The sequence below is a fragment of the Fusarium flagelliforme genome (assembly GCF_020744385.1).
Source record: "Fusarium flagelliforme strain FIESC 12 MPI-CAGE-AA-0113 chromosome Unknown B0J16scaffold_7, whole genome shotgun sequence".
Lineage (NCBI taxonomy): Eukaryota > Fungi > Ascomycota > Sordariomycetes > Hypocreales > Nectriaceae > Fusarium > Fusarium flagelliforme.
Genome location: NW_025763509.1, coordinates 471,976 through 484,048, shown reverse-complemented (window position 1 = coordinate 484,048; position 12,073 = coordinate 471,976). Strand labels below are relative to the sequence as shown.

Sequence of the window (12,073 nt, the reverse complement as noted above, 5' to 3'; positions counted from 1 at the left end):
TTTCGGCTCATCGTTCTTGGAAATGCACAGATTAAAGGAGTGGTCCAATGCGCGTAACACAGAGACAGAGAGCCTTTGCGCCCAAGAAGCGTACTGGATGCCTGACTTGGTAGGTCGCCCCATCTGTGCAATTGGGGAATGCACTGACTGTGACATAGTAAAAAGCGACATAAGAAATGCGATGAAGAAAAGCCGATCTGTCAACGATGCAAGAAAGGTGGTTATGTCTGCGATGGATACGAAAGGCCTGACGTCGCACCAACCACACCAAGGACTGGATCACTTCCAAGACTTGCTCCAAAATGCTTAACAATATCCAAGCCAATGGCTCCGAAGAATGACCTTGAATCAAGTTACTACACATATTTCTTCTCTGACATAATTAACCATCTCGAGATTTCTCCTGCCTTGAACAAGGACTTCTGGAAGAAGACGCTTCTTGAGCCGAGCCAGAGCAGTCTCTGTATCAAACATGCGGTGCTAGCTGTCGGGGCGACGCATTTGCGATACTCCAGAATAGGAACTGGGCAGTTCCTACCGGCGTCTTTGGATAAGTTCATTCTATCGAATTATAACGAAGCTATATCGAAACTCGCGAACTCACGGAACAGAGAACCGGATCTGTCAACGATATTAACCTGTTGCATTCTATTCATCATCCTTGAAAGTCTTCGCGGTGACTTTGAAGAAGCAGTCCGCCATCTTGAATCGGGCATAAAGATCCTTTCGAACCATAGGCCACAGACATTACTTCCGAACAAGGAACTTCAAGAACTCGCAACTATCTTTCACGCCATCAGCTCTCAAGTCGCTATCTTCGCCGAAGATCGTATCTTCCCCGACGTAACACATCTATTAATGCCGCCTAAGAAGCAAAAGAGGAAGGCCAATGGCGAATTTCGTGATCTTGATGAGGCAGAAGATATTATGAATAAGTTTGATGATGTGATTAATCATATCAGTTGGGATCTGGAGCAGGATTGGGAGGATGAAGAGTCGGAATGTGTTGCGCAATGGGTCAAATTGAGAGAAGGTGTGTCGACCTGGGAAACGCAGTTCAATCAACTTTTGAACAGGATAAACACCAATGATTCCAAAGAGAGGATCCTCAATCTACGCATCCAGCATAAACTCTGGGAAGTTCTCCTGGAAGGGGAATGCAACGAAGACCAAGCCGCCATCACACCACAAGACTGCAACGTCCTGCTCGACCAGGTGCAACAACTCTGGTGCAATCCCAATCATTCGCATTTCGGGCTGAAGATTGATCTTACAGCCGCTCTGTATCAGCTGTACGTTTACTGCGAGGACGACGACGTTCGACAGAGAATCATCAACATGTTGAGATCGCAGAGAAGGAGAGAGATTGTGTGGGATAGTGGTGAGCTGGCGGACTTCTTAGAAAGGGATATGTGGCAGAGAGCTTTGGGCATTCAGGAGGAGAGATGGCCGGATATTGGACCTTCAAAGGAGGAGGGTGCTTTGTTGGTTTTCAGGCCGAAACGTTAGTATTGATGTGGATTGCCGTATGGGTGGTGGGGTTTGGAGCGGACAGGCGAAAGGTGAATCGCGGCACAGACCGTTCCCAGTTAATTGTTTTGATATTGGGCTATACGCGCTATTCAATTAAATCTTGTTAAGATCTCAATATCGGGACCTGTCGATCTGATGGGGTTGTCTCGGCGCAGTCAGCCTAGCGCTGAACACTCGGTGCTTAGCCTACGCTCCGCGCTTTGCTATTCGTCCATCTATACGACATGCCGTCTTGGATCCGAAAATGGATGTCATCGATAGAAGTAATTCACATATAAATACAACGACATTCACGATAACTGATGCCCTCACAATTTTCACTGCTATACTCGAAACTTCAAGCATAAGCACCATGCGCATCGATAATCTTCTTGCTACCTCTATGGCAGCTCTCGCCTCAGCATTACCCAACCGCCCTAAAGCTGTCGTATATCGCGGCCCAGCCGCATCTCCAGGCTGTCCTGAAGCTATCGGGGCCCTTCTTGAATCATCTCCCTCGCACTTTAAAGTCGTATACGCGGGTCCGAACGAAGCCGTCGATGTCACAGACAAGACCCTTAAAGACGCAACTATCTACGCTCACGGCGGCGGGCCAAATTGGGAAAAGGCATATCGTCAAACAAAGAAGTACGAACAGTCCATTCAGAAGTTCGTTCGCAGTGGAGGTCATTACTTGGGCTTTTGTCTGGGTGCCTACCTCGCTGGGCCAAATGATGGATACAATCTACTTCCAAGTGGTGTCAGAACAGATCAGGAAATCAAGAGGCGCGGGGCGCAGGTTGATGATGAGGATGATACCGTTATTGAGGTTGACTGGACGTTCTCCTCTGGGAAAACAGACAAGAAACGCTGGCTTTACTTCCAGGATGGCGTCGTGATCAAGGGTTTTGGTGCTAAAACTCCCGGACAAGTTCTAGGAAGATATTCCGCTAACGGCGATGTGGCTTCGTCGGTCACGCCGTATGGAAAGGGCTGGGTTGGGCTTGTTGGACCTCATCCGGAAGCTGACAAAACTTGGTGTAAGTCGTTACTTGACCTTTCAAATTGTGGAAGGTCTGCTAATTACGGTCTAGATGAAGATGAAGGGATCGAGAATCCGGAGGGTATCAGGTATGATATTGGACATGACTTTGTTGAAGCGACTATCCATGGTGGGAGGGCCTAGTAAGACAAGCTTTGGGTTGACGCATGGGAACTTTGGAAATTTATTTTCAAAAGTCTCTGCAAGAACTGGCGATGGTCTAGTATAATTTGGACAGGATGAGGCGATGAGATCTTTTTTTTTTTGTCGCAAATTTTGCGTGCAGATAGTATATTCTTGTGTACAGTAACTCTAAAGCTTCAGTTATTTGACAAATTCTCCAATGCAATAACAGATTCTTCTATCGCCTTTGACCGTAGTTTACATGTCTACGTAATACAGAGCACTCTCTTTCCGCAAGGAAAATTCTGTTGATCATGGATATTCCATACGCGTAATCGCATCGACCTTCATTTGTGCGTCATCATTCAAGTAAGGTTGGTAAATACCCGGTGCGGTCATTCCCGGCGCATCTCCCGTCATGCTGTGCGGCTAAATGACCTGCATTGCCGCGAATCCGTCAACTTCTGTGTGGCTATCTTTTCCTACTAGCCGCTGTTGGCGATGGATATAAAGTGGCAAGGGCATTGCTTCCTGTTAGGCAACCAAAGGGCATAGATCAGTGCTGTTGGTGCCTTGCTTTCAGGACGTCTTAAGGGAATCCGGGTCAACGTGCCGTGTCATTCAGAGTCTGGGTAACATTCGATATTGCGCTATGCTCCGATAAGCAGCTTTACTGTGCCTTCAATAAACAGTTTGTCTTACTGCAGCTACCGATTGAGACAGGTTGAGACGCAGTGAGTGCGGCGAGGTTGACATGTGATCAGAAACGCATGATGGAGCAATGTAAATAAGATTGGCGAGACTCTTGCGGAGTCATACGACAAGACCATTATGCAGACTTTTGTGATTTGGAACTGTAACTCGACCCAAGCAGCGTCTCTCCTGCAACCACAGAGAAGGGAATGGGTAAGTCTTGCGAAAGGTTCCAGTGGCCTGGTATCATCGCCGTTGTAACTCAACGCCGGCACCCACCTTTTCTGTCACCGATCATATCAGACGATGGTTCTAGGCCTCTTTCCCAGGACTTATCAACTCGTTGTAAGACGAGGTGTCCGGGGCTGTATGCTCGAGTATCTAATTGGTCACAGAAGTGATGTTTCTCTGTCCCGATACCAAACCGCTAGCCAAATGAAATCTCTCGGAGTGATTTTGGAGTCTCGAAGACTGATTGGACCATCATCGCGTCATTCGGAATAATTCTTAGATTCGTGTAACTTGATCTATCCAGCTCGGCGGATAATCTCGGCGGATTTAAGGATTTATTTTCCGAGCTCACAACTCATTCTTTTCCCAAGACTGGAGGATATGAAGTCTTCAATGGTTCAGATGATGCTTCCTGGTAACTATCACAATGTTCGGGTGATTGTTGGTCCGTCGCCATGTAACGTCTTGTTAGTAACATCTTACAAAGAGCCTCATTCGGCAAAGAAGTTTTAAAACGGCGTTTTAATATGCAAGCATGTCAAAATGGACACAACGAAATATACTTTCGGGTTAATAAAACGGTCTCCCACTTTCTTTCTCCCACTCTTTTGAGTAGTCATCCCACTTGAACCCGAAATCACAGAGTTCCCTTTGTCAATGCTAGGCTTTGGTGTTGCGATTTACTAGACAACGACGTCGTAAGCACGGCAGTCCAGGCCGGAGAGTCATTCTGCTCGGAGGCTTTTGAAGGCACAATCTTGAGCCCTGTTATTTCCAAGAAAAAGAGATTGCGTAACTTATCGCCGACGAAGGCGCTTCCCTTTTAAGCAAGAGGTCAAATCCACGTGACAGCCCAGACCGCTAATCAGACCTCAACCAAACCACAATACTTGCCCAAAACTGAAATTTCAAAGCTTTAATCGGAATGTCGCCTTCCGTGCTTGTCCAATGATGTCTTTTTAATCAATTGATAGACAGTCGGAATATCCTGTTCCGACCCATTAAGCGAGGCCCTTAATATTGGACGAACGGAATGTGCCCTTCCGATATTCCTCGATCGGCGATAAGAATACTACCTCTTGGGTCCGAGACGACAATCTTCAATTTTCAGGCCTAACAGTGAAACAATTGAGACTGAGTCGTGATGATAAGGTCGAAATCGTGGTCAACTGACGTTTGGAAAATTATAATCGTCGGGTTCGTTTCCCGTGCATCCAGATTCTCGGCGGCCATCATAAGGCCACCCATCACGGCTTCTTCTAATCTCGCTCCGGCCCGCGACTTAGTGTGAGATGTTAGCGTGTATAAACTTGAAAATCCATCGTTCGATATAAGTTAGGTCTAGACTGGTGAATGCTACGGCATGTCTTACAGACATCAATATTGGAGGCCAAGGTGCACACCAAAGGGCAGAGACTCGGTGACAGAGTAGTGACGTTACCTTATTTCCTCTCCCACGGGTCTCCATCAAATGCACTACAACCCCATTCGACCACGTTTTCGTTGATAGATTTCTCTGGGCATGTGCCAAGAGAAAACCTTAACTGACGGGGCCGACGGACCAGACTGGCCGAATATGCGGTTGTTTACTTCTGAAACAGCACTCGGAGGGAGCCGAGATAAGCGTTTACACCTTGACACGAATACTGAAGGTGACACTTCCCAGTTTGGACTGCTTCGGATGCCTAATGCGGGTGTCGTAGAACCAAGTTGGTCACTCCGGCAGTCAGGGCCCGGGGTAATAGACTTTTCTCCAGATCGCGATCCCCGGGTGAAGTGACAGGCATCCAGCCTTGTGAGGTCCGGGGGACGGGAACTCTAATGTATAAAACAGTCGTCTTCCGCCAGTTCCATCTGATGTTTAGGTTGTGTATATCAGTTTCCTCTTATCACTCAGGGATAACACTTGGCATTCCTACAACAATCCTTCATGATGATACATCAAGGAGGCATGACGCTCTTCGCACTGGTGGCTCTATACGCCAGCTCCGTCTCAGCCAGTGGCCTTCTAGGCTACGGCACAAACATCTACGATCCCCTCTGTGCAGAATCCTGTCTTCGATCTTTCGCCCCCCTAAAGCTCTCCTGCTCCATCGTTGCGAGTCATGGTGCTCATAAGAGAGCAACAGCATCACCAGTCTTCACTCCACCAAAGTGCAAGGCTAACAACGATGCATTCCTCACATCTGTTGCATCATGTTTTGCAGACAAGTGTTCAGATGAGAAGATGTCCAAACTCGAAGCCTTTTGGGAAGAGTCGGTGACGGGTAGTAAGGATATTCCTGCGAAGTGGACTTACAGCGAGGCTCTCGCTGAAGTTGAGGAGAAGCCGGCAAAGTATCAGCTTAAGCCTATGGAGTTCTCTCTCAATGAGACGTCTATTGTTGAGCCGATGACTTATCTTAAGCAGTGGAATCAGCTTGGTGGTTATAAGAATGAAATGATAATCGAGTCAAGATACAGGTACGTCTATCTCTACTACTGACACATTGATACTGACAGAGCCTAGCATCGCATTAGTTGTTGTTGCAATCGGCCTCCCAATCGTGATGACATGGTTAGGCCACATGCCCTTCATCCCAACAATCTACGACAAACTCAAACCATACATCCTGTACCCCAGCACCATAGGAACATACTCCGTTCGTCCTCTGCCCTTCAAGCTCGGCAACGTACCCAGCATCGGTCAAGCACTCTACATCGTCATCTTCATCTCTCTCACAGTCGTCTTCACGGCCGTAGAGTACGATGTCCGTCAACCAAACGCCCGATTCGACAGCATCAAGCGTGAACAACTTGCTTATCTCGTGTACCGCACTGGATCCTTTGCGTACGCTCTTCTTCCCGTCATCGTTTTGTTTCCTGCGAGGAACAATATCCTTCTCTCAGTATCGAATTGGTCTCGATCGACGTTTATTCTGCTGCACAGATGGGTTGGACGTATCTTTACACTACTTGCTGTTCTTCACGGCTGCTTTGCTCTGGCTGGATCCAAGAATCTCGGTTCTGCAGATTGGAGACGGTGGGGTTCCATGACCCTTGTTCTCTCCGTCATTACCACTTTTGGAAGCGGCCTTTACTTCCGAAAGGCCAACTACGAGCTTTTCTTGCTGATGCACATCATCTTGGCTGTTTTCATCGTTGTTGGATGCTGGTACCATCTCATCATGCGCTATGAAGCTATCGGTATTAACTTCCCAGACCATTCATACGGCCAGGAAATTTGGCTGTACATGGCCTGTGCTATATGGTTCTTTGAACGTCTTGTCCGAGTTCTTCGTGTTGTCAGACTTGGTATCTTGAGATCTAAAGTCAAGGACATCGGAGCTGGATACGTCAGAATTGATATCCCTCATATCCGATGGGGCTTGGATCCTGGCAAGCACGTCTTCGTGTACTTCCCTACTCTGGCACCACTACGACCTTGGGAGAACCATCCCTTCTCTGTCATCCCCACAGTCGCTCTTCGCAGCCACGGATCATCTTCATCGCCTACCTCCCCAATCTCACCAGGCGGTTCTTCCGGTCTTGAAGATCTTGAGAAATCAGTGACACAAATTGGTTCCCGAACAGTTTTGCCATCAGCAGAGAGCTCAGCAGGAGTGACACTCTTCGTCAAGAAATCCTCCGGCATAACCAAGCACCTCCGAAGTCACGACAAACTCTTCACATTCCTCGAAGGTCCCTACCCCGGCAACGACACACGTCAAATCCTTCGCTGTGACCGACTCCTCCTCATCGCGGGCGGCGTCGGCATAACCAGTGTCTTCGCCCTGGTTCACAACCACTGGAACGTCAAACTCGCCTGGTCCGTAAAAGATGACGCGCGCTGTCTCGTCAACGAACTCGAACCCGCCATGGACGCTATCAGCACAGCACAGATTGACGTCAGAGTAGGATCACGATTTGATGTAACCGCTCTTATCGACGAGGAGGCTTCACGAGGATGGGAGCGTGTTGGAATTGTGGTTTCGGGACCGGGATCGCTTTGTGATGATGTCAGAGCCGTTGTTGCTGGCATTGCGAGGAACTCGACGACTGTTTTTGAGTTGGAGGTTGATGCATACTCTTGGTAGATTGTGGAGATTTTTCATGATAGATACGTAGCGACTTTACGAAAATTCTCTTTATTCTTATTCGGTTTGCATTCTTATTTGACGATCGATTGATCTGGGCCTTCTGTTGTTGCTTATCCCCCTGACTAGTGTATATCACTATTGATTTGACGACTCAAGCATCAAGCCTCAACCCAAAGTCATCCACTTTTAGACGGTTCTTCAGTTCTGATTGGCCATGCTCTTCAAATAAAGAACTACGCCACCATCAATAGTTTGGTATAAGCACCTAGGTAATTAAACTGGGAGTACAATGAAAACAGTCTGTATTGCACATTCAGCTCATTCTTCACCTCTATCTTGTTTCTATCTCTTTACCGACCTTTGTCACTCGTTTTACAATGGTTTCTCGTACATTCCTTGCCGGAGCGCTGGCTGTGCTCTCATCTCGAGCTGTCGTCGCTGGACCATGCCGTCCCATATCTTCGTCTACCGTTGGAGTTTCTTACTCATCTGCGGCCACTGACTCTGCCTCTACCACCGTCGTCTTCTCTTCTACTGAAACACTGCCAACCGAGACTTTGTCTACTGAGACTCTATCTACTGAGACTCTGTCTACTGAGACTGGGACTCTATCTACCGAGACGCTGTCGACTGAGACTCTCGAGACTTCCCTCACTCTGCCAACCACCGATGTCACCACATCTACGGTTATCGAGGAGGCTACCACCACCACCGCTGAGGGCTTCACTGCTACTGAGTTGACTACCTCGGACGCCACCAGCTATCAGACCACAGAGACTACCATCACCGAGGCTGAAACTACAGCCGCGTCCGAGATTACCACCACTGCGGCCGAGACAACTACCACTGCAGCGGAGACAACCACCACCGCAGCATACGCAGTCCCTACCCCCTTCAAACTCATCTCCGACAGCGGCGAATCCGAGGGTCTGGCCCTAGCGGGGGCCGATATACGCGACGTCTCCGTCTTCTTCGGACCTGTCGCCGACCCTGACGTTCATGACGCACTCTTGAGCTACGACGAACAGACCGGCCAACTCTCCTTCGGCTCCCAAACCCTTTGCGTCCACCGCGGCGACTACGGTTGGAACGCACAAGTCAAGACATGCTCAACTAACATAAGATCAATCCCGCTCCTTTGTGAGAAGCCTACCAGTGATGAGCTCAAGTGCAGAATGCCTGGATCTGAGTGTATCGTTGACCCGTCTGATATCGACACTTACTGCCACTCTAACGGTCTAGAGTGGTCGCAATTCTATGCCAGGCATTTTTCGGGCGGTGCATATATTGTTTATTTCGGTATCGAGGATGCAAGTGATGAACAGCTTGCTGAGTTGCAGCTTGAGGCCATCGGTCTTCAAATCCTTGGGGTTTGAGAATAGCGTTTTCAACGTTTAATCAGTTTTAGTTCTTCTTGTTATCATATTTACGGAAGGGGAGATTGGAGAATTACATACAGACCATCATTTTTGAGATTGTGTTTGCGCGATAAGTGAATTTGTGTATTGGGCTTGCATCTCCTGTAGTGAGGTCCCGTAACGTACTAGGACATTAACTTTAGGTACTTATGCCCCATCCTTAGAAGCCCGAATTTGGCGTGCTCTTGAGTTAGTGGTCATGTACCTTTGCTAGTGAAATAAGAAATATGCAAACACTAGAAAACATGGGCATAAAAAGTAAGGACAGAACTCTAGAGTCAAAGGGGACCCCAATTGGTGATTTGAAAGACTCTTTTTCTGATACTCTATGATCGTCGTTGCATGTCCGATAACTCGGTTCGTGCCAAGACCACCCTGATCATAACCGAAGCCACCCTTTCCAAAATACAAGTTCTTGGATCCAAGGTCTAGGGTAATTATCCTCAGAACGCAAAGCAAACCCAGCCTTGTCATTTCAAAGGGAGTTCAATATAGATATCGGTCCTTTATCAATCCTCATTTCGTTGAATCCATCTCTCAATCAACAGACGACATTGGTTTTCGGTTCACTGACGGTGGAGTGGATGAAACGACATGTCACCGTCTCGTTACGGATCGCGAAGAAAAACACGACAAGTCACCCGACGTATGTGGCGTCTGCAAAACATGATCCAAGTCTGTGCACACGGCCTAGCTAATGAAGCCGACTTCGTTTATCGCCTTACCACCCGTGATCATCACTCTGACCGTCACACGGTCCCTGCGTCAAGCATCAATTGTTGATGATCAACAATAACAACATCAATTATTCGTGGGTCAAGAACAGGAGTAAAGAATGAGCGCAATGAGTAGATGACGCCCATTCGTGGTTTCAAATCACGGGGTAATTAAACTGTAAATCTCCCAGCCTCACTCTTTCCCGAAGAAAAAAATAAAAATACATGCAGCTAATTTTGCATGCAGGGATCTGCAAGACATGGACTCGTTTGCCGACACTTGAGCAGAGATTGGCCGACTCTACTCCAAATAGTGTCAAGAATCGCAAGTCAATTGAGCAAAAGCTTTGTCTTCAGCCCAGAAGCCGTTGACGATGGTCCGGCTAAAGTCAATTACCAATTACCGCTTACGCTAGCAAGGCTAGATGCCTCGACATGTTGAATCCTCCAGTAGAAATGACCTTTTGTACCCCAGATCCTTGGCTCGAAATAATCCGGGTCAGACTAGACTCCATACCCCCGCGTCTACATTATTCGCCCCATCCCATCTCCTTGCCTCCTGTAACTTTCCACCCTCCTCTACACCACCGTAACTTTCCCTTCACTGGCAACGATGATCCATTCGGTATCAGAATGGCATCGTCCTCGGACGCAGTCCTAACTCTCACCTCAACGAGCATATGCGCCCTCCTCATCGTCGCCCGCTGCATTTATCGGTTTACCATCCGATGTAACATCCACAGCACATGCCATCGTCGCTGGCGCATCGACGACTTTTACATGACCGTTGCCATACTACCGCTCATCGGACGGGCGCTGTGTATTCTTTATTCGTTTCTTCTTAATCCGAGTCATACGTACGAACCGTCGACGAGCGATGCGGTTAATGCCGGGAGGGAGCTTTCGCACAAGTTGCTTATTCCCGCGAGAATATTCTACGCTTTGTTGTATGCGATACTATCAACTGGAGGGAGATCATTGCTGATATTTGGTAGTTTGTGGTGCTTGAAGCTGGGGCTTTTGGCCTTTTATTCACGCTTCATTGATGTCTTTCGTTGGGGAAAGATTGTCACTGATGCGCTTTGGTGGTTCATCATCGCCACGTTCGTCGCAGTATTTATAACCATCCTGGCAGAATGTCGCCCAATATCACTGTACGTCCCAATTCCTCCTTCAACAATGCCTCTCTAACTAATTGTTTGTAGGATGTGGGCGCTCAATTACGACGATAGCAGTAAGACACCGAATTCGCCACCGACACAACCGCTAATTCGGACCGCAGAAGCAGCATGCAACCGCGCCGTCGGCAATCTGATCTTGATGGCAGTCTGCAACATTGTTCTCAACGTCGCTTTAATTATCCTTCCTTTTCCGATGCTGCGACACCTTCGTCTTGATTTGAGGGAGAAATTACAATTGGGCTTTTTGTTCAGCGTGGGTGCTGTGCTTGTCGCTATTACGATCCTTCGGCTACCTCTTATCCTCAACGAATCCGTGTCGCAAAGATCCCGATCAATGGTAAGCATTGGAACCTCGATGATGAAGGGGATTGAACTGACTTATAGTAGTGGGCTTCAATTGAGATTCTGTGCGCATGCATCGTCGCCAACACACCCTTCTTCTACGCCCTTTTAAAAGATTTACAACGACAACACGACGATCGACCCGAGAGATCACCGTCGAACGCTACAAACCCAAGCGACTTCTACGATTTACAGAGTCTGCCATCCTCAGCAGGCGCGCCAGCACAAATGCCGATACCGCCTTTAATATCACCAGACTCGTCGTCGAAGGGGACGGTTAAATACTGCGAGAACGTATAATGAGGGATACGGAGCCGAGGAGGAATTTTATATGTCTAATTAATGATACCCAATACAAAGAATTATAATTACAAGATCTATTCGTGAAAGGCTGGTGGGCATTGCTCTTGGGGAATTGGTCTGACAAAAGCGCTGTTCCTCCAGGGCCGGTTACTGAGCCAGTCTGGAACAAACTAATGGCATCAGATCGGAAGCTGTAGGCAAACTCGCAATTGAGCAGATTGAATGCCTGGATGCACGACTAATTGCATGGTCAATTGATGCGGATGTTCATGCTTGGCTTCAATTGGCACCCTCGGTCAAATCCCCAGGTGCTGAAGTTTAGCGGGGTCTTCGCTCAGCCAGCGCCTCTTCTCGCGCCAGTGACGTTGAGCAGTTTCCCCAAATCAACACAACTTCGTCAATCCAACCACAGCCAAATAGACACCAAGACCAC

General features: G+C 48.0%; 4 protein-coding genes across 4 annotated transcripts; all 4 read left to right on the top strand.

Annotated features, from left to right (window-relative positions):
• The first annotated feature begins 25 nt into the window (after nucleotides 1-25).
• Nucleotides 26-1,670, top strand: B0J16DRAFT_348392 (uncharacterized protein). The gene is made up of 2 exons (XM_046128732.1): nucleotides 26-109; nucleotides 159-1,670. The coding sequence occupies exons 1-2, from the start codon at nucleotides 48-50 to the stop codon at nucleotides 1,507-1,509; spliced, it is 1,413 nt and encodes a 470-aa protein (XP_045978631.1). The 5' UTR covers nucleotides 26-47; the 3' UTR covers nucleotides 1,510-1,670.
• A 215-nt stretch (nucleotides 1,671-1,885) lies between these two features.
• Nucleotides 1,886-2,859, top strand: B0J16DRAFT_375174 (uncharacterized protein; the record flags this gene model as incomplete). The annotated part of the gene is made up of 2 exons (XM_046130672.1): nucleotides 1,886-2,552; nucleotides 2,607-2,859. The coding sequence occupies 2 exons, from the start codon at nucleotides 1,886-1,888 to the stop codon at nucleotides 2,696-2,698; spliced, it is 759 nt and encodes a 252-aa protein (XP_045978630.1). The 3' UTR covers nucleotides 2,699-2,859.
• Nucleotides 2,860-5,534: 2,675 nt separating this feature from the next.
• On the top strand, nucleotides 5,535-9,120 carry B0J16DRAFT_364591 (uncharacterized protein; the record flags this gene model as incomplete). The annotated part of the gene is made up of 3 exons (XM_046129950.1): nucleotides 5,535-6,064; nucleotides 6,111-7,608; nucleotides 8,235-9,120. The coding sequence occupies 3 exons, from the start codon at nucleotides 5,535-5,537 to the stop codon at nucleotides 9,054-9,056; spliced, it is 2,850 nt and encodes a 949-aa protein (XP_045978629.1). The 3' UTR covers nucleotides 9,057-9,120.
• Nucleotides 9,121-10,326: 1,206 nt separating this feature from the next.
• On the top strand, nucleotides 10,327-11,910 carry B0J16DRAFT_348388 (uncharacterized protein). Its single transcript, XM_046128731.1, has 5 exons — nucleotides 10,327-10,761; nucleotides 10,810-10,968; nucleotides 11,020-11,048; nucleotides 11,097-11,332; nucleotides 11,383-11,910. Exons 1-5 carry the CDS (start codon nucleotides 10,448-10,450, stop codon nucleotides 11,635-11,637), a joined length of 993 nt encoding a protein of 330 aa, XP_045978628.1. The 5' UTR covers nucleotides 10,327-10,447; the 3' UTR covers nucleotides 11,638-11,910.
• The last annotated feature ends 163 nt before the right edge of the window (nucleotides 11,911-12,073 follow it).